The sequence below is a fragment of the Motacilla alba genome, chromosome 19, assembly GCF_015832195.1.
Source record: "Motacilla alba alba isolate MOTALB_02 chromosome 19, Motacilla_alba_V1.0_pri, whole genome shotgun sequence".
Taxonomy (NCBI): domain Eukaryota; kingdom Metazoa; phylum Chordata; class Aves; order Passeriformes; family Motacillidae; genus Motacilla; species Motacilla alba.
Genome location: NC_052034.1, coordinates 1,283,881 through 1,306,179, shown reverse-complemented (window position 1 = coordinate 1,306,179; position 22,299 = coordinate 1,283,881). Strand labels below are relative to the sequence as shown.

At 50.2% G+C, this 22,299-nt stretch overlaps 1 protein-coding gene across 2 annotated transcripts; it reads left to right on the top strand.

Moving 5' to 3' along the window:
- The first annotated feature begins 990 nt into the window (after positions 1-990).
- Positions 991-22,299, top strand: TADA2A (transcriptional adaptor 2A). 2 transcript variants are annotated; one of them, XM_038158297.1, is made up of 16 exons: positions 991-1,047; positions 1,971-2,203; positions 2,844-2,950; positions 3,169-3,228; positions 3,767-3,858; positions 4,478-4,635; positions 5,888-5,976; positions 7,176-7,248; positions 12,249-12,312; positions 13,653-13,696; positions 14,201-14,311; positions 15,586-15,657; positions 16,263-16,395; positions 17,204-17,247; positions 19,459-19,532; positions 20,832-22,299. In XM_038158297.1, the coding sequence occupies exons 2-16, from the start codon at positions 2,179-2,181 to the stop codon at positions 21,015-21,017; spliced, it is 1,332 nt and encodes a 443-aa protein (XP_038014225.1). In that variant the 5' UTR covers positions 991-1,047; positions 1,971-2,178; the 3' UTR covers positions 21,018-22,299. The 2 variants fall into 2 exon arrangements, with proteins under 2 accessions (XP_038014225.1, XP_038014224.1); XM_038158296.1 differs by having other exon boundaries at positions 994-1,047; positions 1,967-2,203.

Sequence of the window (22,299 nt, the reverse complement as noted above, 5' to 3'; positions counted from 1 at the left end):
CAGGAAGACCCTCAACACTGAAATACCTGAAGCCCACGGAAAGCTGCAGCATTTTTACCTTGCCTTTTGTGGGAAGAGCAGGAACCAGCTATTGAGAACATCCCCACATGCTGATTCCTTCCCTTAACCACCCAGAGCCCTAATTCCCAGATGCAGGAAAAACCTGTTAGCAGAAGCAATAAATATTTCATTGACATTCCACACTTCGCCTCTCCCAAATTCTACATTTTTTTTCCCTGTAATTTTTCACACGCAAAAGGAAAAGGAAATAGTTGCCAGCATTTTTAATCTCGTTGGGAAACAGCTCAGACAAGGAGCAGAGATGGACAGGGGGGAATGGCTCCAGACTGCCAGGGCAGGGTGAGATGGAATACTGGGAAGGAGCTCTGCCCTGGGAGGGCGGCGAGGCCCTGGCACAGGTCTCACATCCCTGGCAGTGTCCCAGGCCAGGCTGGATGGGTTTGGAGCAGCCTGGGACAGTGGCAGGTGTCCGTGCCATGGCAGGGGTGGCACTGGGTGATCCTGAAGGCTCCTTGCACCCAAGCCGCTCCGGGATTCTCTGTTCTATCTGTTCTAATCCCCACAGGGCCAGCTCCTCCCGCACCTGCCTCACAAGGCCATCCACAGTGCCACGGGAGCCCTTTTCCACAAAAATCCCCCCTTCGCCACCTCAACCGCTGGCGGGATGCCCCCGAAGGCCGAACGCCGTCAGCAGCCGGGGGAAGCTGCGCCGGTGACCGTGCAAGGAGCGCGGGGCTCTCCCGGGCGGCCAGAGGGGCTCAGGGCTGTTCCCCGCGGGAGCCCGGGCAGGCAGGGCGTGTGCCGGTGCCCTGCTGTGTCACTGTCCCGCCGTTCTGTCCCGGTCCCGCCGTTCCGTCCCGGCCGGGCCCGGCTCCCTCAGGCCCCGTGAGGGGCGGGGGCGGGGCCTGCGGCGCGCGCGCGCACCCGGTGCCCGCCAGGGGGCGCGCGGCCCCCGCCCCGCCCCGGCGCGTGCGCACGGCCGGGCGGGAGCGCGCGCGCGGGCCCCGACCCGCCGCCCCGAGCGAGGTGAGAGGCGGCCCCGGCGGCGGCCCCGGCTCCCCAGGCCGCCCCCGACGGGCAGCACCGGGGCACGGCCGGGCCGGGCTAGGGGGAGCGCGGAGAGCGGGGTGCGGGCGGCGCGGGGGGGGGGGGGAGCGGGGCGCCGGGAGCGCGCGCGCTTCTCACGGAGCCTCGCGGGCCGCGGCGGGGCCGGAGGGGGCGGGGCCGGGCGGGGGCGCCGCCTGGCGGTGATGGGGAGAAGGGAATGGGAATATGGGGATATGGGGATATGGGGATGGGAATGTGGGGATGGGAATGTGGGCATGAGAATATGGGGATGGGGATATGGGGATGGGGATATGGGGATATGGGGATGGGAATGTGGGGATATGGGAATGGGAATGTGGAGATGGGAATGGGAATGTGGGAATATGGGGATATGGGAATGTGGGGATGGGAATGTGGGTATGTGGGGATATGGGGATGTGGGAATATGGGGATATGGGGATGGGAATATGGGGATGGGAATGGGCATGGGAATGTGGGCATGAGAAGATGGGGATGTGGGGATATGGGAATAGGAACAGGAATGTGGGAATGGGAATATGGAAATGGGAACATGGGGATATGGGGATGGGGATATGGGAATATGGGGATATGGGAATGGGAATATGGGGATGGGGATGGGAATATGGGGATATGGGGATATGGGAATGTGGGGATGTGGGGATATGGGGATGGGGATGGGTATATGGGAATATGGGGATATGGGAATGGGAATATGGGGATATGGGGGATGGGAACTGGGATGTGGGGGAGTGGGGATTGGGGTATGGGGCAGTGGGAGGTGCAGAGCACTTCCTTGCACAGCTCTCACACATCCATTCCTCACTTTGGGGCTGCATCCCCGTCACCCCACATCTCCGTGCTGGATTTCTCCCCACAGCCAGAGAGGGGACTGTGATCCCTGTGGAATGGGGTCTGCAGGCTGCTGAAGCCCTTCTGCTGCTGCTCAGGGCAGCCCGGGAGGATCCCCGCCGCGAGGGCTGCGGGAGAGGCAGAATTCCCTTTGGGATCCACGCTTTGGGACCCCTCCCGCTGTGGGTGCTTGGGCCAGCCGGGTGTCCCCCCGAGGAGCACACGCAGCAGCAGGGAGGGATGGAGCGCCTGGCCTCCTTCAGCAGTAAGTGCCATCAGATGGATCAGACAAATCCCACATCTGCTCAGGAAAAACCTGATGGTACAAGGAGTTCTTGGAGCAGTGGGATTTTGGAGTCACCATCCCCGAAAGTGCTCCAAAAAATGTGCAAATGTGGCACTTTGGGGACGTGGTTTGGTGCTCACACAAATGATTCAGTGTGAGTTTTGTCTGGTTTTTCTCTGCTTATAATTGGGCTGGTTCAAATCCGTTTCCTTGGAAAAAGTCAGAATCATGGAATCCCAGACTGGTTTGGGTTGGAAGAAACCTTAAAGCCCATCCAGTTACATGCCCTGCCACTGTCCCAGGCTGCTCCAAGCCCCATCCAGCCTGGCCTTGGACACTTGCAGGGGCAGCCACAGCTGCTCTGGGCACCCTGAGCACCTCCCCACCCTCCCAGGGAAGAATTTTCCCAATTCTCCAATCTAACCCTGCTCTCTTTGAGTCTGAAGCCATTATAACCTGACAACCCTATTCATTTTGTTGCACAATTTTCGTTTAAGACCCACAGACTCATCCTGAGCCGGCCCCACAAGAGCCATCAGCTGCTGGGGCTGGGCTCGGGTGCCTTGAGGGGCTGCCCAAGCCGTGCTGTGTGACAGGAGGTTCCCCCTGCTTTTCCCAGGTGACCCTTTTGACAAGCCCCCGTGCCGGGGCTGCTCCTCGTACCTGACGGAGCCCTACGTGAAGTGTGCTGAGTGTGGGCCCCCTCCCTTCCTGCTGTGCCTGCAGGTGAGTGCCAGCTCCCAGGGCTCTGGCAGAGCCAGCCAGGGCCACCACAGGCTGTCCCTGCCCTCCCCAGCGCTCCTGCTTGCTCAGGGACAGGCAAGTGACCAAGGGTGGAGCTCTGAGACACGGGGCAGGTGGGCAGAGAATGGGGGTTTAGAAAGGGACCCAGTGAAAATCTTCTCAGGGCAGAAGTAACGCGGCTCTGGTCTTTTGTTCTGCAGTGTTTCACCCGAGGATTTGAGTACAAGAAGCACCAAAGTGATCACACTTATGAGATAATGGTAAATACTCCTTTTGGGTGGCACCTGGGCTCTCCCAGGAGGGAGGCAGCCTTGCTTACTCATGTTACACTGAAAGGTTGAGTGATGCAATTCTTTGATTCAGAGGCTTTAAACTATTAAAAAAAAAGCCAAATATCCACCTGGAGCAGAGTGGAGTAGTGGAGCCACTTACAGCTGCATCTTTTTGGTGTGCCTGGGTAGCACAATGCTCCTCACTAGACTGACAGTCCTTTAACCAGGTGCATTGCCTGCTGTTTCTCTGGGCTGTTTCTTCTTCCTCCAAATTAATAATTCTTATATCTCCAGTAATTTCTCTGCGTTTCATGGTACAACCTTGGCAATTACAGCTGGGTACATCACGTACCAGTGTTTGCTGTGGCTGGTGCCCTAAGCAATCCAGTAATTATTCAACCAGGTTTTGTGGGAGTTTAAAGCTGCCAGAATTATCTCCTGTGTCACCCCGTGGTTCAGAACTTCCTTGCCCTTTCTGAGGTGGGTTGGAGCAGAGCATCACAGTTTGTTCCTTTTTCTTCTCCAGACATCTGACTTCCCTGTCCTGGACCCCAACTGGACGGCTCAGGAGGAGATGTCTCTCCTGGAAGCTGTGATGGACTGTGGGTTTGGGAACTGGTGAGAGTTCTGTGGTCCAGCCAATTGCAGCCAATGATGAGCAGTTTTTCCTTTCTTTTCCCTGGATCTCACTGTTGAATTCATCAGTGCACGCTGACTGTTCAGTGCCTTATTGTGGGTGAGACTCTAATTCAGCAGCTGCAGGAAGGATGGAGTACCAGATCCTGTTTTCATCAGCTGTCTCCTCCTTTATTAGAAATAGTTGTGTTTAAAGTGCAGAACCCCAGAATTCACAGAAGCAGAGCTGAGGTTGCAGTCAGAAGCAGGACTGATAACTGCTTACAGAGTTTGCCATTACCTGGAGTCAGGAAAATGTGTAAAAGGCTCTCCAATAACATCAGTAAATTTCAAGCCTGTTAGGGATGTGGCACATTCCACCAGCCAGAGGGTTTCCCATATGAAATCACTGAATTTCATTGTTCATGGGCACCCAAAAATGTTCCCTGGCAGCAACATGTGAGTGTTGGTGCAGAGAATGTGAGTTCAGGCGCCAGCACAGGCCAGTTCTCTGCACACAACCAACCTCCTGTCCAAAATTACCTTTTCCCCCTGGAGAAATGTTTAAAACCCCAACATTTCTGTGGTGCTCACACGAAGCCTCCCCCTCTCCCCACTCCAGGCAGGACGTGGCCAACCAGATGTGCACCAAATCCAAGGAGGAGTGTGAGAAGCACTACATGAAGCACTTCATCAACAACCCCCTGTTTGCCTCCACCCTGCTGAAGCTGAAGCAGGCCGAGGAGGCTCAGCACCACGAGACAGCCATTCCCTTCCACTGTGAGTGTGCAGCCCTGCCGAGGCCGGGCTCAGCAGCTCTGGCACCACAGATCATTGCCAGAGGGATAACCTGCTCTGATAACTGCCCTGGGGGGTGTCAGCAGCAGGGTTCTCCTCGCCCTGGATGGGTTCCTGGGTGTGTCAGACACACAGACAAGGCTGCCTGCTCCATGGGCAAGGCAGGAAACAGGCTCTGACACAAAAGCAGAAGTTCCTCTGCACACAGAAATCACCCCAGCAGAGGTTGTGGGTGTTTTATGGATTGTTACCCACCCCAAAGCTCCCTCAGCACAGATAGCAGTGTGCTTCTCAGCACAGGGAGCCGAGAGGGATTTCTGCCTCCAAGCATTCCCTCTGCCCCTGTGCACATTTCTGTGTACACACTGTGTCCCAGGCCTGGCTGCTGATTTAATTTGCCATAAAATCACTCCTTTCGGCTATGCTGATTTCACACCTCTCCCTTGAAAACTGCCTGTTAAAAAAGTCTGCAGCAAGCTCGCAAATTCTCAGCTTTCCTTGCATTTCACATCTTTAGCATTCCCCCAGTCTGGCAGCTGCTCCCTGAGCTCCCTGGGCGAGGCAGTGGCTGGCTGGCTGGAGCTTTACATCTCCCACTGAAGTGGTTAGAGCTAAACAGTAGGAACTGGGCAATTTTGGTTCTGTCCCTGGCTGTTATTGATATTTTTATGTGCCCTGGGCCAAGACAAGCTCCCTGTGCCTCAGCCTGCTTTATCTGTGCCGTGGGACACGCAAAGCTCAGCTCCTGCACGAGTGCCTCGTGAGCCTCAGCCTGTTATTGTCTGTAAAACACCGAGCTCCTCAGCTGGGAAGCGCTGTAAAAACTGGGAGTTCTCTGCCTTTAATTGCAGCCCTGTCAGTGGCCCCCAGAAGAAGGCAGATTTAACACTGCTGCTGCTGTTAACCAAAGGAACCTGCACGCCGAGCCCCAGGGATCTGCAGAGGTTCAGAGGGGGATGCTGAGCTCCAAAATGCAAAGTTTAGATTTTATTGCCTGTTTATTACCTTGAATTTGTGCTTGACTCTTGAGAGTACTACCGAGATCTCAGATTGCTGCATTTTTCTCTGGATGAACTCTGTTATTTCTGACTATAGCACTGAGTAAAAGCCCAATCAGGGTATTTTTCTTCAGCTAATTATTCCCACTTTTCCCGCAAAATAAACACTTATTTACACCTCCTTAAAAGAACATCTCAAGCCCCACTCAACAGCTGAAAACCTTTGTTTTTTGCAGCTGCTGATGATCCCCCGCGGCCCACCTTTGACTCCTTGCTCTCCAGGGACATGGCTGGGTACATGCCAGCCAGAGCTGACTTTGTGGAGGTAAGAAACACTCTCCTCTCGTTTTAAATCTGCTGCTGGGTGCCAGCTCAGCTCACACACCCCCGTTGGGCCCTGCCTGTCCTCGCTGTTGGTGTAAGAGCATCGGGGGAGGGCACGGGGCAGAGGGATGCTCTCAGTCCTGTGGTTTGGCTCGAGGATCCCTGCCCGGGTGATTAAAGCTCTGTGTTAATGAGGGCTCTGCTGCCCGAGGTGGCGCTGGTGGCCTGCAGAGCCAGGGCAGGGCCAGAGGCTGCAGCACATGCTGCTGCCACCAGATGTCCACATGTCCAGATGTCCATCTGTCCGGCCGGGGTGGCCCTGCTGGGCACTAGGAATTGGCTGCTGGGCCAAAGGACCAGCTCCAGCACTGTCACCTGCCTGGGGGGAGCACGCAGCCTGCTCCAGTCACCTCCTGGGAGATCTGCTTTGGGCATGGAAAAGGCCCCAGTTGCTGCTCCTGTCCGTGGAGGAGCGAGTTCAGCCACACAGGGCCTTGGGTTTGTGCCCCTGAGCAGAATCAGCCCCCAGAAATTCCCCCCAAGGCTCTCAGGCACACGGGGGAGCTCCTGGGGGTGTCCTGAGCCAGGCCAGGAGTTGGACTTGGTGATGTTTGAGTCCCATCCCAGTCAGGGGGGCATGACCTGGCTGATTCCCAGTGTCCTGTCACAGCATCCTGCTCCAGCCGCAGCCATGGGAGCTTTTACACACATTTACACATACATTTACACACATTTACACACATTTATACACATTTACACACATTTACACACATTTACACACATTTACACACCTCTACCCCAGGTAAAGCTGGCTGATTCCCAGTGTCCTGTCACAGCATCCTGCTCCAGCTGCAGCCATGGGCTGCATTTACACACATTTACACACATTTACACACATTAACACACATTTATACACATTTACCCACATTTACACACCTTTACCCACATTTACACACCTTTACCCACATTTACCCACATTTACACACCTTTACCCACATTTACCCACATTTACCCACCTTTACACACCTTTACACACATTTCCCCCGGGTGCAGCTGCCCTGTGCTGTTTGTTGCTCAGGGATGAGCCTCTTGCCCTGTGTCTGAGTAAACATCTCTGTCCCCAGTGCTCCTGCATGTTCTGAAACCTGAGGGCAGTGTTTTGTGCTCGTTAGTGACCGTGTATTAATCACCCCTGAACAGGAGTTTGACAACTATGCTGAGTGGGATTTGAGAGATATTGATTTTGTAGAAGATGATTCAGACATTTTGCATGGTAAGTGCCACATTTTTGTAGCCAGTCTGAAAACTCTTTCAGATGCCTGTGCTGCTTTTCCTTTCTTTCTCCACACACTTTAAAAGGGAACATACACTTCTAATGCATGGGGTTTATGTTTGGGTTTTTAATGCATTAAATCTATCAGGGTGGGTGTTCGTGCAGGCAGCAGGGAGGTGTGTGGTGTATGTGAAACACATGAAAAGTGTTGGACTGGAAGCTGTGTGATTTTTCATATGTTCAGCATGGCCTGAGGTAGAGTAGCATCAGCTGTGTGTGACAACTTCCTTTTTGTTGTGAAGATGATTTTATGAGGCCAGTTCCTGCTCTGAGTTTCTGTGAACATGCTGCCTTAATCACATGAAATAACAGGAATTACTAAAGTGACATTTTAATCCGTGGAGAGGAAAAGATCCTGCTTTTCCCCACGTTTGTAAGTACACACAGGGTTTAAGAGTCCTGTGTTTATGCCTCAGAGTTCTGCCATCTGTGTCAGGCAGTTCTGAGCTAAAGCCTCTGCATCCCTTGGAGACAGACAAATCCCTGTTACGTACAGACAGGCTTGGCAAAGTTAAAAAAGCCAGTTTGAAGTTGAGCAGTGCACGCAGGAGCTTTAGGAATGCAAACTGCCCTGGCTCGGGGCAGGTCCTGAGTCCTGTGTCAGCCTCTCCCCTTTCAGCTTTTATTGAGGGGAAACTGGCTGGAGGCCATGGCAGGGGCTCCTCCTGCCAGCTCTCTGCTGCTTCATCCTATTCTGGGTCCTGCTGAACCGAAAAAGCAAAATCATCTCCTGCTTCTGCCCACGAATGACAGGTCCACGTTGAGGGCAGGGGGCTTTGCAGCTCTCCCCTTGCACTGCCTCCTGCCAGCTCCCGTCCTGCAGCAGCTCTGCCAACTCCTGCTGAGCTGGGTCTGCTCGTGCTGCTGCACATCCTGCAGCAGGGGCTTCCACAACCCGATTAGGAGCTCACAATTCCGTTATGCGTCGTGTGAAGAAATGCTTCCCCCGTCTGCGCGACGTTTTGACCCCGTAATTTCATTGGGGGCTCTCTGCTCCATCCCTCAGTTGTCTCCAGTGTTTGGGAAGAGATGCCAGGCATTTGCTGGGTGTGCTCTGCCTGCCAGAGCCTGTGCAGCGTGGCCAGCTGCATTTTGGGTCTCTCAGCCCGGGAGCTCTGGCTTCTGCCTCCCCACAGCTGTCCCAGATCTGCCCACGTGAGAGTGAAAGCAAGAATGGACCCCAGGCTCCAGCCAGCTTTTCCCCTTTTTCTTGGGGAGAGCGGGAATTCTTTCCTGAAGAATTTGGAGTGAGATCTTTCACTCCTGCCATTTAATACAAAAAAAAAAAAAAAGGAAGGAGCCACATCCTCCCTGAGCTGCAGTTTTAAAGCTGCCCACCCTGCTTGGGAGAATTTTGCAGCCCAGCTGTGGAGCCCACGGGGCTCTTGAGAGCAGGGGAGGTTTAAGGAGGTTTTTCCTTTGGGGATGGGCAGAGGGGCTGTGAGACAGCCTGGGTGAAAGTGAAAATGTGACAAAAGATGTGACCCAGGGGTTGAACACATTTTATAACCCAGAGAAACCCAAACGGGGCCTCACAGCCGAGACTGAGGCTCAGGTGGGGAAGAAAATCCTCAGCTGGTTTTCCTGCCACAGGTTAGACCTCACTGGCTTCAAGACTAATTTTTGAAAATGGCTTTTATATTGCATTTTCTGCGAGTCCCTCAGGCTGGGCCCTGGAACACCCCAGTACAGTTTCTGTGGTCTCTCTTTCCTTCTCTTGGTGCACCAGAGCTCAGTGCTGCACATCCCACAGGAACATTTGTGCTTCCACTGGAGTGGAATTCCCCCTTCTTCCCTTTCTCCCACTCTGCTTTCCATAATATTTTGTAAAGATTATTTTTTAAGAAGTTCTGGATCTCAGCTGCTTGAACTCTGTTTTCTGATGTATACCTTTTATATGATATTTATATTTAAAGCTTTATCTCATGTGTTTTACCTGTCAGATTTCCCTGTGTCACTCTAAACAAGTTCTTGGTGTTCCCACAAGGAAATGCTATTTATTACAAGGTGGGAAGGCTCCCAGGCAGCTTTTATGAGGAACACAGGACCTGTACCTGCTGCCTCCCCAGCTCTTCCCACCTCACAGGAAGTCACAGACATCATTCAGTCACTTCTTGGTATTAGATAGCAAAAATTATATGAAATCTCTCACATTTCAGTTAAATTCTGGAATTACTCTCTTTTGTTCAGTGCTGGCAGTACAGTAGGGGCATGCAAATATCTATTGCAGTTACACAAAAACATAATGGACAGATCAAAAGCACCAACCAGTTACAAGCCTAATTCAGCCCACAGTGCTTGAATATTTCATGAACTACAAGTTTTCATCAGGCTGAATTAGAACGTTGGTAATTTATCTTTTTCCCAGCTTTTTTTTTTTTCCCCCTTCTCATGTAAATGATTTTTCACTTCTAACACTGCAAAGCAATTGCTGAAACCACAGATTCAGGAGGAGTGAGTGGAAATAGGCTGCAACTGGCAGGGGGATGTGATGCTGAGCTGCCAGGCAGCCGTGTCCCTCCTGACAGAGCACAGTGTTTGCTGTGCTTGGAGGCTCTGCCACGCTCCAAAGGCACAGAGCTGCTGCCTGCTTTGCTCCAGCCTGGCTGAATTTGGACTGCAGCCCTTCAGCCTGTCCCCAGCCCAGCACACACTGGTCCCACAGGCTGTTTACTGGGATTAGTTTGCATTCTTCCCATTATCTGGGCCTCTCCTGCCAAGGCAGGTTCTCTCCGTGGAACAAAGCTCTCACTCATTAGTGTTCCACAAACTTTCCTGCGCACCAAGTGAGGCTGGAGAGGAATGAAAAGCAAAGAAACTGTTTTGGACACACTCTGGAGAAACCAAAATATTTGGGGTTTTGGTTTGGTGGTTTGTTTTCTTTTTTTTTTGGAGTGGAGGAAGGAGCCTTGAATTGCTGCCTATCAGTGGGGCCTTCAGAGCCTTATCAGAGCCCAGAGTGGACACTGAGCACGGGGTCAGCTTGGATTATCTGCCCCGAGCAGCACAAACAGCTGCCTCCCTGCAGAACCCGTGGGGAAAGGCACAGGCAGATCATTCTCATTCCCCCAGCATCTCCTGTCTCGTTTCCATGAGTGGCAGGGGACAGGCAGAGTTATTCATGCATTCCCCATTTGGTCATCGCCTGGCCTGGCTGAATCTGGCTGCTCAAAACAAAAGCCCCTCCAGAAGGGCATGTGGCAGCAAATCCTCATTGCACTGGGAGCAGAAGCTCCCTTTTTCCCCTTCGTTTGTTCCTTCCTCTCCCCAGCTGATCGTCATTTCTTTGGAATATTGTGCACCCAGGTGAAAGCATCAAAACTCCATGGTTAGAGGTGCATAATTACTTGTGATATTTATAGAGGTTCTCCAGTGCAGTTTCTGCATGTACTTATTAAGTTCTGCCCACACAAACCCCAGAAAATAACAAGTTGGCTGAGCTTGCAGAGGGTTTCAAAACTACAAAAATATTTTCTGTAAATTGGCTCCAATTCCAGCCCTTCCTAATGGATTTCATTCATGTTTAACTTGCTGCATTCCCAATTTCTCGTCCCCACATTTTAGCACGAAGGAGAATTTGCTGTCTCTGCTCGTTCTTAAATTAGGAACCTTCAATCCCTCACTATGAAAATACACAGTGATGCTGGAAAATGCAAGAAATTTGGAAAAACAAGGAGGAATATTGCAGCACCCCTCCTAGCTCATACAGAATCCTTTGCTCCTAGCTTCAGGTCAGAGCAATTTGGGACAAACTGAAGGGTTTTTTGTTGGGCTCAAGCTCCTGAATCCCCACAGCCTTTGGGCTTTGTCCTTTTTCTAATGAAATTTGATTACCCAGAGGGATGCAGGGATGAATTTCCCAGAGGCTGGGGGCTTCCTGGTGTTTACACCTACATACATATTTAAGACAGACACAGAACCACGCTTCTTAATTGCATTATTAATTATTAATCCAAGAGTACAATCAATAAACTGCCACTGTCAGTTTTTGCTCTTTTTGTGTAACTGCAGAGAGAAATGGATCCTGGGTTATGTCCCCCTTGGGCCACCCCAGTTCCCCTTTTTCCAAAATCTGGTTGTTGTGTCACAGCCTCCAAACCACTGCCAAGCCTTGAGCCTCTTCCTTCTGAGAGCACATGGAAATTATTAACATAAATTAAATTAAAAAAAAATTGACGATCAGCCACCTCTACACTCGTTTAATGACCTACAGTTTGTGTGTTATCTAACAGAGCAAGGGAGGGGAAGGTGATATGTGTCTCTTTATCTCGTCTTTCAAGAATTTACCCAAAAAAAAAAGTTTATTAAGCTAAAGGCTGCAGGAAAAAGGAGCTGCAGGCTCTGTGAGTGGCTCAGCCAGGCTGCAGACAGGTTTGATTTTGGGAAGGATGTGATTCCTAATGAGCATGGCTTTTCCCTGGGCTTCTTCACATTGTCCTGAGCTGTGCTTTGTTCTGCTGGCAGACAGATAAGTTTGGAAGTTAACAAGCTGGAATCTTCCAGATGTCTCTAACAACCGAAGCAAAGGCTGCTTTGAGTCCTCACAGTCAGGACTGTGTCTGCTTTTTGGAGTTCCCTGTCCTGGGCAAACATCTTTGCCCAAAGGTGACACCTCAGCTCCTTAAATCTTTTCTCAGGAGAAGGAAAACTTGGCTGTTGCATGGATGAGGGAACAAATATTTGCTGATAGCAGAACAGTCCGAGAAGGAGGAGGAGAGGAGTTCTCAGAGCTGCCCAGGTTCATGAGTGTGTTCAGTGATGAATTTGGCAGGAGGAAGCAAAGGAAGCCTTGCCCAGCTAGCAAGGACTGCGCTGAGTTGATGCCCCTGTAAAATTGCCTCAGGATTTTTACCCGGGTCAGCCTCACGGGAACATAAAAGCTTGAAATTCAGCCTCCTGCAGTGATTGCTTATGAATTCTCTCATCTTTGTGTTTTGCAGCCCTGAAGATTGCAGTTGTAGATATCTATCATTCCAGGTTAAAGGAAAGGCAGAGACGCAAAAAGTGAGTTCCGAAGCAGTGGCTGTGGCTTTCCTTCCCCGTGCAATGCTGATGGATTACACATCATTCATTTCCTGCTTCAGAAAAATCCTGCCAGACTGGGACTGATTGCTGGACCCCCACTTTTCCCCCAGAAATATTTGCATCATTATTTTTAAATCCTAGTGGTCCCTAAGTTAGTTTTCCACACTGAAGATAACTCAGTTGCTGACGTGGGCTTGAATAATTTATTCAGCTCATTTGACAGCATTCTAGAATGACTCAATCTATTAATTAAATTAAGTTTTATTATAACTTTGAAGTACTTTGTTCAATATTTAAAATGATATCTTGCTGGATTACTCCATACTGGAAGGATTAGTGATTTGAAGTGAGGCTGCTCCAGTCCCTCTCATAAAACTACACAGTTCTGCTGAGTGACAGGAAGGATTGACCTGGTTCTTTATAATTCATAAATAAAAAGTATTTATGTGCTGTAATTTCCATGATGATCAATCTTGTCATACTAAAGGGAAGTGCTGCAGGGCTCTCCATAACCCTTGTGGTTACACCAGTGTCAGGTTTTGTGATGTTTCAACAGCAGGATGGGACAAAAATCTGGAAAATGGCACAGAAGTGCTGATGTCACTGTCAGAAAGGTGACTCTGCACGGGACAGGAAGGTTTTGGGCACGGCAGAGGAAATGACGTGGATTTACAGAGCAAGTTCTGGGCTGAGCTTGCCAGCCCAACTCTGTGGTGTCCTGTTTGCTCACCGCAGAGCAATGAGCACGTGGCACTGCTCACTCTGGTGACAAAGGGATTTATCAGGCACCTGCTTCCCTCTGCTCCTTCCCCGCTCCCAGCAGGAGCAGCTCAAGCCCAGAGTCACCTCCATCACCTCTTTAAAACCCAGGCTGCCATGGAAAAATGCCTTTCTCCTCTGCCCCTGGTGGCATTTACAGTGCAGCTCTGCCCTGTGCTGTAGCAGGGGGAAGTTTGTCTCTCTCTGGAGCTGGAAATGATGTTCATGAGACATTCATTACCTCTGATTTTGGAAGGACAAGTTATAAGATGCTGTAGATGTGAAATCTGTGCCTAAAGAAGCAATTTCCAGCCTTTAAAGTGATTGCAGCTCCCTTTGTGCTCAGTGCTAATGCACACCACTGTCCAGAATTTACCCTGATTATAGACACGCTGCATCATGTTTCCATTCCAGCCAGCCCAGGGCTTATGGAAATTTCATTCATGTTTAGTTTTAGACTCCTCTGATGGTCTAAATCAAAGTTTCTTCTGAAGCCTTTGTGTTTGTGAGGCAATGCAGGAGTAATGGCCTTTATTAATATGATTTTCTTTCATTTCCAGAATTATACGAGATCATGGCCTGATCAACCTCAGAAAATTTCAGAGTGAGTATCAGGTGTGACTGCTTGACTTCAAAGTGGCAAAGCTTCACACATTCACCATTTCCAGGTCACCAGGGTGGTTTGTTCATACTGGAACATATTCAGATGTTCTGAATTCCAGCAGATTTCCTGCCCCAGCTGTTTCCAGCCGTCTGCTTCTAACTTCTCCCAGCCCAGTGTTTTAGTTATTGCCTGAAAATTGCTCTTCAGAAGCACTTTGGGCTCTGCTGAGTGGGGAAAAGGGGGAAGGTGAAACCCAGGCCTTTTAAGTGCACCTCACACTTGCGAGAAATGACTGAGCAACATTTAAACATCACCCTTTATGCCTTAAGGACTTGAAGGGCTGTAACTTCTGTTGCTTTTTACTCAGCAGCTTGTAGCTGTGGCACCAAAAAGGCCAAAATGTGGATTTTTAGGCAGTCCCGAGGCTGGGGCTCACGGCAGACCCCAGAGAGGTGTTTTCTCCTGGCAGCAGGAGTGCTGACGTGTGGCACTTTGCCCCCCTAGTTCTGGAGAGGCGCTACCCCAAGGAGGTGCAGGAGCTCTACGAGACCATGAGGAGGTTTGCCCGGATCCTGGGGCCCCTGGAGCACGACAAGTTCATCGAGAGCCACGCGCGTGAGTCAGGACGGGCTCAGCACCTGCTCCCACACACAGCCCTCTCCTGGGGGGGGTTTCCTCCTCCTCCTCCCTATTTCCTACCTCAGGAGAGCAAATGCATTTGTGGTTTGATGTGCTGAATGAGCAGCCGGTGGGTTTTTTCCACCAAACTGTGTCCGAGCTCTTTGTTTGAGTTTGCAGCTGGCTGAACATTCTGGTCACGTGTTAGAGGTGATATTTTTTTATCTAAAGAGCACTGTTTATTTACTGGGACTCTGTATCTGGGGAAGAATAAAATCCCTATATTATGTCTGTGTGGAGAGATTGGGAGCTGGCAGCAGAGTGAATTCTTTGAAAGACACACGTTAAAGTACTTAATGTCACATAATTACATAGTGCAGTGGTCATTATGTCCTTACCTTAGGGGAGAGGCATTGTTCCATCCCTGAATCATCCCACAGCCCTGCATTTAGGCAGATTCCAGTCCCAGTCACCACATCCTGCTTCATTCTGTGACTTAAACTGGGACAGTTGTTGCTCATTAGAAAGAACAAAGCATTTACGAAGTGTTTTCAGGACAGCCAGTGTGAAATACCAACAGCATGATCCTGCAAAGTCATGAGTCCTGCATGGGAGTGCTGCTCCTGGAACCTGCTTTTGTTGTTGTAGTGGCTGCAGATCCTCAGGTGAACCTGGCAGGTACAGGCACTACCCAGGTCTCCTGAGCAGCAGCAGGAAATAAATTCACAGGGAAACTTGCTCCCTGTAAAGCTGAGCAGTGCTGGAAGGCAGCTGATGAAAGCAACAGACAGGAAATATCTCTGAGCAAAAGAAACATTTCATAATTTCATCTTCCTGACTGCAGGAAAAAAATTGTCTGCAAGGAAAAATTTTGGAAGGTCCAGCTAGGAAAATCATAGTTCCAAGAGAATATTTGATGTATAAGGAGCCTGGCTGGAGCAGTTCCTCAGAGCTATTGAAATGCCTCCTAGAAATCCCACATTATTGTTATTTGCCTTGTCCAGGGTATGGCAAAGGGACTGGCAAAGCATGAAGAGAAAATGCCTTTCCAGAGCACAGAAATTCTAGAAACCAGCTGAAATCTGTGGCCAAGGAGCATGGGGACAGAGAGATATGGACATCTTGTGGAGGGAGGTTAACCCTGGCTGTGGTTTGTGTGTTCAGAGCTGACCCGTGCGGGCAGATAACAAAGAGCCACATTGCCAGTCCACCCCACTGACCCACTTTTGCTTTTTTGGCTTTCCCTCCTGCCACCTCGTGGGGTCCAACAGTGGAATTTGAGCTGCGCAGGGAAATAAAGAGACTCCAGGAGTACAGAGCAGCAGGAATCACCAATTTCTGCAGTAAGTACCTGATGCATTATTCAGCCCATTCCCATCCATCAAGGAAGGGAAGGATGATTTTACAGCATTCAGGATGTGTTGAATGAAAAGGCACTTAGGTCAGAGAGGCTCTGGAGCTGAGCAAGGCTTCAGCAATGATGCACAGTCCAGCTGGGCTGGTTTAGAGCTGATCTGAGCCATCAGCCCGGAGGTCACAGTGTCTAACACAGCTCTGCTCTGGGCAGCACTTTGCAAAAGCTTCAGTTAAAAATATTTATGTCACAGCACAGTGGTCTCAGGACTTTATCTTGGGACACTTTCACTGCCTGTCGACACCTGTGATATCTGGAGAGAGGCCTAAGACCTCCACATAACCAAATGGCCCGGTTCATCCTGGAATTAGAGCATGGAAACCTTTTTTGTTTGGTTTTGGCCTGAAATTACCAGGGGGAAGGGTGCAGGGTGGAATCCCATCCCCTCTGGTGCCAAGCAGTCACCACGAGGGAGAACAGCAGAGGCTGGGCTGGACACAGAGACCTTCCCAATACCTGCTGAAGCAGGGACGAGCCAGTGTGGAGTGTTTGGGGTGAGGCAGGTGGTGAGGGCAGGCTGTGTGTGTGCCACAGGTGCCCGGACCTACGAGCACCTGAAGAAGAGCCGGGACGAGGAGCGGCTGAAGCGCACGATGCTCTCGGAGGTGCTGCAGTACATCCAGGACAGCAGCGCCTGCCAGCAGTGGCTCAGCCGCCAGGCAGACATGTAAGCACTGCCACGGGGTGCCCAGGGAGCCAGCTGCCAGCCTGGCAGTGCCCCATCCAGCTGCTGTGGCCTTTGGGGCAGCCTGCTGCACTGGGAGGTGTCCCTGCCCTGGGACGCGATGAGCTTCAAGGTCCCTTCCAACCCAAACCTTCCTGGGGTTCTGTGGTTCAGTTTGCATCCAACGTTTTCCTGCCTGATAGGAACAAATCCTTCCCCAGTTTATCAAAGTGGGAGCAGCCTGCAGAACTCAGGAGGGCAGAAAAGTGGGTGACAGCAGTAGTGCTTGTTGAGTGCAGGCAAAGGAGGGACTCAAACCCCTCAGTTTTCTCAAATTTGTATTTCAGGAACTGAGCTGCTGTTCATAAAGTCACGGAGGGAAATGAGCTCTTTATGGATATTAATGAGGGCACAGCTGATGCCTGAAATATTTCAGATGATTTTAGATGTAGCAGCATTATTAATGTGTCATCACCCTGCACGAGCACTTGGATTTAAGGAACAAACCTAAAGGAAGTGCATCCTGTGTGCAGGAGATGGTTTGGAACTTCCCCACTCAATCTCCACTGGATTTTTAATTGTGTGCCCCTCCACGTTTCTTTGTTGGGTTCTTTAACAGGTTTCAGACATATTTTTCAATGTGGGTACACTAAATATTTATAAATCCTGTTGATTCCTAGTCAGGGCTCAGGTTATGCAAGTTGAATTGTATAATTATTACAAGTTGTGGAAGAAGCACTTTCAGGGCCAACACATGCAGTTATTCCTAAAAAAACCGTGAAGGCAATTTGAAAATCTCCTTTCTTTTCAGTGATTCTGGCCTGACTCCCACGGTACCAGTTCCTTCAACTACAGGTGAGTGTTAGATGATGTCTGCCAAAACCCAGTAATATTTCTCTGACAGCCTTCTTCTGACTTTTTCTCGAGAGCCAAAGTGTCAGTCCTCCAGCCTCACTGTTAAGCACTGCTTAAGTCAACATCACATCAATCTGCAAGTCATTCCTCTCACATATCCTGCAGGATTTTTTGCTGAATTTCTAGATTTTTCTGACCAGAGGTCAAAACCCATCCTAAAGCTACATTAGCAAGGCAGGCAACAAAAGAATTTTCACAGTCTGTAAGCACAAATCAGGGTTTTTTCCACCAAGAGGACCCCACCTTCTTTCAGCGCCAGTAAAGACAGATTCAGGGGTCAGTCAAGGTCCTCATGAACAAGATTTAAATAAATTCCCATTCCATTTGTTGAGGTCATGGGGTGACTGAGACTGGGATAAAGTTTTACTACAAGGTTGTTAAATGGTGCCAGGCAAAATGGCTTTGGCTCTGTCCCTACTCCCAGTTTTTTATGTGGATGCTGTTAAACCACTTGAATCAAACCTCTCGGAGGTGGACACTGGGTTTATATGTTTTCCTCATTTCTTCCTGGTAAATTTGGGTCAGGATCCCAAATTTGGGTCAGTCTGCAGTGAGTCAGGGCACTGCAGACTGTTCTGAACCTGTTTGGTGATTGCTGAGATCTGGTATTTTGGAGAAAAAAAAAAAACCCAGCTTTGTGTATCTCAGAGTCCATGAAGAGAGGACAGTGTCTTCCAGCTGAAGGTCTGGAATGAGGGATGGACTTCCTTTTTTGTCAAGGATCCAGTGTCCCATGAAGGGGATTGCCTGTGGAGCTGGGATAGCTCACAGTGTTTACAAGCAGCATCACATGTGGAGCAAAACCCAAACAGAATACCATAGAGTTGCTAATTAAGCAAACATCCTGCCCAGGGATGCTGGGGAAGAGCTGCCACGTGGCTCTAATTAAAGGCTGCATCACTCTGAATGTACAAGAGGGCAAATTAATGCTTCACTCCTAGATTCTAAGCTCTTGACTTTGCAGCCTTGATATGTTTTATTTAATGTAGTTTGTGTGTGTGTGTGTGTGTGTGGTATTTTCTGGGTTTATAAAAGAGTAAAACTGAATTCTGTCATGTCCCTCCTAGCACAGTGGCCCCATGCCATGGGAAGGGGGAGCAGTGCTGAGAAATAACTTCCTTTACACCTCCCACAGACTCACACTCCAGCTTCTCCCCAGCCCCCCAGCTCCCTCTGCTCAGGCTCCTCACTCACACCCAGCCAGATCCCTTCTGTTCCTGCAGATGCCCAGGAGACACAGACACTTCCCAGTGCCAGGGGCAGGACCTGGCCAGGGCAGGATCCTTGGGAAAAACAATTTTTTTTTTTTTTTTGCCAAGGTCTCATCACTTCACCAAATTTGGGGAGTTATCCTGGGATAGACACCCGTGTCTAACAGAGCTAAATATGCAGCCCACAGCACAGGGTGAGAGGCTTTTTCCAGTGTGAATCAATAACCCAAACTTTGTCTTGAGCTCTGCAAGTTGAAAAAAAAAAAACAAAAACAAAAAAAACCACTAAACTAAAAAAACTGTTAGAAAAAAAAGCAAACCTGCAAGCAGACAGCCCTTGTGAAAGTTCAGGCTGTGCCAGGTAACGTCCAGCAAAGTAAACAATACCTTGTAACTTGTTGTTTATATAATAATATAGAAACAACAGTGAAAGTGAGAAACACCAGATGAGCTTGTGATAAATGTTCCTTCAGAACTGTTCATCCTAACAGACAAAAAATCAATCCCCAAACTGCATTTGCCTTGCAACACCCGAATGGTATTTAAAGGCATTTGAAGAAAGCTCTGCCTCATGAAGTCGTCAGTAATGCCAGAGAGAAATTGGCTGCTTAATCACGCCAATAAAAAGTCTCACCATCCTTACAAGGTGCTGGTTTCAGCACACCTGGCACACCCTCCCTGGAGCTGGCGTAGTCAGGGTGCCTGATGCCAGTGTGACACAAAGCTTTTGTCTTGCAGTTCCTCCCAAAAACCAGCAGCTCACGAGTCTCACGCAACATTCGCAGAGCTTCCAGTTGCAAAACCAAACCTTTAGTGGCATCAGCAGCGCTTTGTGCTGAGCCCTCACTAGCCCTGTCTGTAAACACTCGGTTGGATTGCCCCCTCCCAGAGGCAGGAGCAGCCCCTCCGAGCTGCTGCAGCTCTTCCTTCCCGTTCACAGGCAGACGGAGCGCGCCGCCGCTGAACCTCACCGGCCTGCCGGGCACCGAGAAGCTCAACGAGAAGGAGAAGGAGGTGAGGAAAGCGTGGAAGGATCGTCTCTACAATCTGTGTCTCCACAGCACAGGGCTGCCTGGGGAGCTGTGAATGTCACCTCAGTCACGGGCCCTGACTGCTCTTCCTCTCTCACAGAAATCACTCCGGTTTTCCAGTTGGCTTCTTAGTCTCCTGTGCTACACACACAGCACAAACTGATTTAGCAAAGAGAGGAGCAGAGCACCGGGGTGTTATTTGGTGCTGTTACCACATCCATCTCCCTGCCTGCTCTGTGAGGCTGGGCTGAGCAAAGGGGTTAATTTTTCTTAATGAACACCGGTTGTTTTTCAGCCCAGTGCAGGCCTGTCCTCTTAATTCAGTGAACAATATTGAAACAAGAGATTATTATTTCTTCATAGAAGTGCTGAGGTGTCCTTAGGCTGCCCCGGGCAGGTTGCAGTGCCCGTGAAGCTCAGCTGTACCTCAGCCTCCCCTGTGTGCATGTTTCCCTTGGCTGGAGCTGGCAGCATTGGCAATCAGCTCCTGGCTCCGTGTGGAACTGGCATTTCTGCTCCATTCTGCACGGGAATAATGGTGGCAGGACATCAGTGTGCGTGTGGAATCTGATTTCCTGGTCAGCTGAGACAGAAAGTCTGAGGGCTGAGGAATTCTGCAATTTCCTATCCGTGAGGAATGAGCATGAAGCATTTCCTTATTAAAGGGAGGAGACAGACAGTTTCTCCAGCAGGAGCAATGCCATGCTCCTGGAAGGCAGCTGGAATCTGGGAGCTGAGCAGGAGCTGTGCAGCCAAACAGCTCAGGGGCCGTGCAGAGCCATTCCTTACCAGACTTCCAACACGGAATGCCTTCCCTGCACAGCTTCCATGCCAGACTTGAGGAGGGGGAGCTGCTTTTGCAGAAGGTATTAGAGCCTGAGTCTGCAGGGGATTAGCAGCCAGATGCCCTCCCTGGCTCCTGGCCAGCCAGCCCAGTTGCTGCTTCCAAGTCTGGCGTGTGTGCTTCCCGGGCTTGGGAAGGAGCAACGCCCACACAGGGCACACTCAGAGCTGTGCTCTGCGAGCCCAGGGCTTGCTTTCATCCTCCTCCTTTATTTTTCCATCAGGAATGTTTCTGAACGCAGCAGCCAGCAGGCTCCTCCCCTCCCTACCTGTGGATCCAAACAGCTCCTCACGGCATTCCCGTGTGCCTGCCCTGTGCAAAGAAACACTGGAAGTGTTCTCAGGAAAACACTCCCCGTGCTCCTCCCCCAGCAGGGCTCTGGGAATGGAAGAACATGACAAGAGCTGGTGTTTATTAACTTCACCTTTTGTCTTGCAGCTCTGTCAGATGGTGAGGCTGGTCCCTGGAGCCTATTTGGAATATAAAGCTGCTTTAGTGAACGAGTGCAACAAACAGGGAGGCCTGAGACTGGCGCAGGCTCGAGCCCTCATCAAGATTGATGTGAACAAAACCAGGAAAATCTATGACTTCCTGATCAGAGAAGGGTACATCACAAAGGCCTGAGGACAGGCAGCAGTGCTTGGCTGGAGCAGGCAGATGTGGAGAAGCTTTGAAGTCGCTTTGACAGCGCTGAAAGATTTCACCAGTGTTGAATGAAGGACATTTCCTTTTGTTCAAAACCTTTTGGGGCTTTTTTTTTTCCTTTTTTTTTCCTTTTTTTTTTTTTTGTAAAAACAAGTAGGGAGCTTTGTTAAATTGCATGAATGCTGACATTTGTCTGGGTTCCTTTTGACTCTGCTGTTGTCAGGATTCCTCTGCCTCGCAGCGCTGGGAAGGATCATGTGCCATATAAGCTGATCTTAAACGTGAATGGGCATTCATTCCTCACACCTCCTGTGGCTGCAGAGAGGATCACGGTACCCCTGTGCTGGTGGTGACAAAGAATAAGGACACGGTCACACTTTTTGCAGTACAGGGTATAGAAATGCAGTCCCTCCCTCCTTGTGTTCCTTCCTAAATCAGCAGCAGCTTTCAGAGGCGACAGCACGTGCCCAAGGGTGTAAAAATAGAGCTTGCAGTGGTCCAGTCTTTTTAACTTAATTGTGATAAAGGATGGGAAAGGACGTGGCAGGGAAGCTCCTCAACAGTTGTGACTTTTATGTGGTATTAGCACATATCCCAGCAGGAGGGCTCTGCACAAAGCAAGGAGCTTCAGCCGCTCCCCCTGTCATTTGGGGGTGTCAGGTTAAATATAATCCTTCAATTGCAGTCTTCTGCTCCTTGGGAAGGCTGGAAGCTGCAGCCACTGCAGCTCTTGGGAACAGGAATGAAAAGGTTCTCGGGACCCTGATGTTCTCCCACAAAAAAAGGAGTGAAGGAGCTCCTGTTTGTGGGGTTTTTTCCCTCAGAGTTACCAGTGACACGCCTGAGGAGGTGCCACAAGTCACTGCTCAAACACAGCCCCCGTGCCATCAGCTGATCCAGGAGCTTCAGTCCCAAACGTTGGGATCTGGCAGTCAGGTGGATGGTGAAGATGGCTCTCTGCAGCTGCAGCCTGGTGTTATTCGCACAGTGATGTGTTTGTCAGACAGCTTCCTGCTAAGGTGTAATGCTGGAATGACATCCCACAGGAAGGCCGGGAGCCAGAGCAGCCGGGGTGTTGGATGCTCCCAAGTTTGGGATCTCGTGGAAGAGCCCAACTGAGCTACAGCTGCACCAGTATCTGTCTGAGGCGTTGAGGTTCGGGTTGTTGTTTGTTCCCCAAGAGTCATTATCCTGTGGACATGAGGTACCATTGAATGTGAAGTATTTTGGTTTGTAATAAAATCAAAATGACTTGAAACAA